The sequence below is a fragment of the Zerene cesonia genome, unplaced genomic scaffold (assembly GCF_012273895.1).
Source record: "Zerene cesonia ecotype Mississippi unplaced genomic scaffold, Zerene_cesonia_1.1 Zces_u007, whole genome shotgun sequence".
In the NCBI taxonomy this organism is placed as follows: Eukaryota; Metazoa; Arthropoda; class Insecta; order Lepidoptera; family Pieridae; genus Zerene; species Zerene cesonia.
The window spans coordinates 134,143-138,527 of record NW_024045137.1 but is presented as its reverse complement, the minus strand read 5'-3'; the positions used below and the strand labels follow the sequence as shown (position 1 = coordinate 138,527).

At 41.8% G+C, this 4,385-nt stretch overlaps 1 protein-coding gene across 1 annotated transcript in view; it reads left to right on the top strand.

The window, feature by feature from the left end:
* LOC119839051 (insulin-degrading enzyme) overlaps positions 1-4,385 on the top strand; it is a 29,019-nt gene that overhangs the window by 11,540 nt on the left and 13,094 nt on the right. Inside the window, exons 15-19 of the mRNA XM_038365225.1 lie at positions 1,128-1,320; positions 1,806-1,928; positions 2,937-3,139; positions 3,363-3,448; positions 4,251-4,365. Of these exons, the coding sequence (XP_038221153.1) occupies positions 1,128-1,320; positions 1,806-1,928; positions 2,937-3,139; positions 3,363-3,448; positions 4,251-4,365 (720 nt within the window). The remainder of the gene's footprint in view (positions 1-1,127; positions 1,321-1,805; positions 1,929-2,936; positions 3,140-3,362; positions 3,449-4,250; positions 4,366-4,385) is intronic.

The following is a 4,385-nucleotide window of genomic DNA, read 5'->3' as shown; positions in this document are numbered from 1 at the left end:
TTTAAATATAAGTATCTGCACACGCTTCCTTGGTTAACGCGTGAGCGTGGAACCGAGAGGTGTTGGGTTCGATTCGTTCGACTTACAAATAAAATGGTCTCTGTCTGGCAGGACACAGAAGGCTGATCACCTACTTGTCCATAAAGAAAATCGATCAGTGAAACAGACGTACGAGTATATCATCTGCCCCATGCTAGCTAGCCCCTAGGGGATACGGAACCTCAAATTTTATGCGCACACGCACCCACTTAAAGAACCAGCTATATTTTAACGTGACGTATGTATGTATATATGTACCTATACGTACGCTCTCGGTCGCATTAAACAAATAAATATATAAGAACACGTTACTAACTAGAGAACTAATCACTACTCATAATAATTAAATCAAACGAAAGTTGATTTTAAAACACCATATCTTATACCTTTAAACGAGCAATTCTTGTATATATATATATATATATATATATATATATATATATATATATATATATATATATAATTGGAATCTCGGAATCGGCTCCTACGATTTTCATGAAATTTAGTATACATGGGGTTTCGGGGGCGATAAATCGATCTAGCTAGGAATTTTTTTTAGAAAATGTCATATTCGTGTTTTATTCGTGTTTTTTTTTCCTGACATCTATTGGTGAATAATAATACTATTTTGCTTCGTAGATAGCTGGACAACTGAAATAACACATAGGCACTTTTTATACCGATATTCCTACGGGATACGGTTACGCAGCACGCTTACGCGGTTTCAACCGCGGGTCACAGCTAATGATAATGTTACGCGACGATGTCGTTATACTTTTGTAAAAATAAATCAGTCATACCACCTCTCTATTGCGTGATGCTACTTTAAGGTTGTAATTTTGATACTCAAACTCAAACTCAAAGATTTATTTATCCAATTAGATTTCTTATAGAAGCACTTTTGAATCATAGCAACATAGGCAACATTTTTTTTTAATTAATAAAAACATCCAATAATTAAGTAAAATTTAAGAATATGTTAAATGCCTCCATTTTTAATTAAGCATAGGACTGCCTTTTTCCATCAACACAACCCCATGTAAAACACCCGCGACCAATTCGACACATGCTCGTTCTGGTCCTTCGAGCCGTCACACGCGACCGCTTCCAGTTTCGCGCAGTTCTTCATATCGCCGCTGTTCACCGAGTCGGCGACGGGCCGCGAGCTGAGCGCGGTGCACTCGGAGCACGAGAAGAACCGCTCCAGCGACACCTGGCGGCTGGAGCAGCTGCACAAGAGCACCGCCGACCCGACGCACCCCTACCACAAGTTCGGCACCGGTTAGTGGACGTGCGCGTGCCAGTGAGTGGGCGTGTGGGTGGGAGTGAGTGGGCGTGCGGGTGGGAGTGAGTGGGCGTGTGGGTGGCAGTGAGTGGGCGTGTGGATGGGAGTGAGTGGGTGAGTGGTCGCCCAGTGAAGAAGAGAGTAGATAAGGGTGTGTATCGAATGCATGGTAGTGTGATATGTTTTCAATGATTTATTCTAATAGTTATTCAATATTTTTTACTTGTAAGCATTCTGTGCTCTTCCATATGTATAAGTTATAAATGTGTGGCAAATTTTAATTTTCTTATAGTCGCTACTGATTGTAAAATATATAAAAAAGAAGTTTTAAACTCCTAAAAGTGTCCGTATATTTTTTTTACTATTTATTCGAAACCTAACAAGATGCCTGTGTCCCTGCTATGGGAACCAGTATTGGCTGATGATGATGATGATGATGATGATGATAATGATGTCCATAAAGAGAGTTAATCACGTGCAGGTAACCGCGAGACGCTGGAAACGATACCGGCGCAGCGCGGCATAGATGTTCGCGCGGCGCTGCTCGACTTCCACAAGCGGTGGTACTCCGCTAACATTATGGCGCTCGTTGTCGTTGGACGCGGTGAGTGACAGTATACTAACTCATGGACTTATGTCGGACTAACTCGTATTATTTCATACATACTTATACCGACTTATACTGATTGATAAGTTCCTAAACCAACTCATACGAATTCATACGTGCTTAAACAAACTCATACGGATTCATACGTGCTTAAACCAAGTCATACTGTCTCGTATGAACTCATGCTGACTGTGGTGTATCTTTCCGTATTATCGGCTCTTAGACGCGCGTGCCCTCTCACTGTCACCGCACACAGCCGACTGAGCTGTGTCACGGTGGCACGTGCGCTAGAGACGACATAATGCTTCCTTCTCTTTCACTCACAAACACTACACTGACTAATAGTATTTTTACTCACACATTCGCATTCTTATTCATACTTATTTATATTTAGAATTGCAATGCACGTTCTTTTTTACACGCTTTTTATTAGCTTCACCTGTATGTTTGTATGTTTGTTTGTTTGTTTGTTTGTTTGTTTGTTTGTTTGTTTGTTTGTTTGTTTGTAACCGACTTCTTTGGGCGCGATTTTGACCCACTTTAAACGGCCAGATTTCGTTCAAACTTTGTAGATTTATTGAGGACCGATGACAATACACTAATTTGATAAAATAATTTCATTTTTCAATTTGCAAAATATGATAAAAGCGTGTTTTTTAGTTTTTTTAAACTATTATAATATTTATTTTTATTACTTAATCATCTCAATAGGTTGTTATGTCGGTGCCGCCGTTGCGAGTTCGAGGGGGTGCTCTGCGGGTCTTTGAGCTTTCTAGTTACTAGCCTGTCGGCCGATTCTCAGATCCACACGATATGCTTATAAGATTCTATAATTATCGGTTGAGCGGATATAAAATTTTCAGAATATCATAATATTCGTTCCCGTCCTCCACCGAACCGTCTGGACCGATTCTCATAATTTTTTTTGTGAATATCGGGTAGGTCTGAGAATGTTTAAGTTTTAATAAATAAAAAGTGTCGGAGTAAGAGTTTTGGGTGCGACAGAGTCGCTGGACGAGCTGGAGCAGCTGGTGGGCGCGCTGTTCGGCGCGGTGCGCGACGCGGGCGTGGCGGCGCCGCGCTGGGCGGAGCACCCGCTGCCGGCGGAGCGCCTGCGCAAGCGCGCCTACTGCGAGCCCGTCAAGGATCTGCGCTCGCTCTCCATCGACTTCCCCGTGCCGGACACGCGCCACCACTACAAGAGCGGGGTGAGCACTTGCATCCACTGAGTGGGAGTGACTCACTCACACGCACACACTTACACTTACATACTTACACTTACATACTTACATACATACACTTACACATCACACTAACTTACACTTGTAACTCACTCAGTGACTGACTTTTTTGTGAGTTTTTCGAAATTGTATCAGTCATCGATCCCAATTTAAGTGAAAACGAATTTAATATCCATAATTTTGTTCACAGCCGGGGCACTACTTGTCCCACCTGCTGGGGCACGAGGGCCCGGGCAGCCTCCTCGCGGAGCTCAAAGCGCGCGGCTGGTGTAACAGGTAACTATGTCATTTACATATGTATTTATTAGCTGCGTCCCGCGGTTCTACCCGCGTGTAATGAGATGTTCCTTTAAATACCTATGTTCGTGTGGCAATAATGTGTGAAGTGACAAAATTATCGCTTATTACATCAGCTATCTGACATTGAAAGGCCCCTGGCCGTTCCAGATATTAGCCGGAACAAACGGACAAACAGATAGATGGACCGTGTCTCTATTTATATGTGTTTTGTAAAAAGCGGTTATTATATTATTGTATTTAGTATTATAACTCTGTCTGTCTGTCTGTCTGTTACACTTTCATGCCTTAACCACTGAACCGATTTTGATGAAATTTGGTATGAAGATAGAAATGACCTTGGGAATGGATATAGGATACTTTTTATCGCGATAAAAGGGTAGAAGGGATTGAAATAGGGGATGAAAGCCATCTAACCGAATTCCACGCGGGTGAAACCTCGGGCGGAAAACTAGTATTATTACAAAAGTTAATCAGACACTTCAATTTTATTTATTGGTATATTTCTATTTGCAATAAGTACAATATCAAATTCTTGCTTCAGTAGAAGTCTATAGTATTTGTTTTTTGACTCCACTCTATTTTATTTTAATAGTTCCCAAAAACGAAGATGGTTCTCAATTGGTATGTATTTTTTATAGTGGTACTTCCCCCCTCCAGTAGGTAGGTTTGTATCAATATAAATGTGGTTTGAATTGTAAAAATATTGTACCAAATTTCATAGCTGTAGTTATCATTAAGTAGACTACAATAATACTAATGTATCTGTTATCGTGTGCAGTCTGGTGGGCGGCACTCGGCTGGGCGCTCGCGGCTTCGGCTTCTTCGGAGTCCAGGTGGACCTCACTGAGGACGGCGTCAAGCACGTCGACGATATCGTCACACTCGTGTTTCAGGTGAGAGAGAGTGAGCGAGA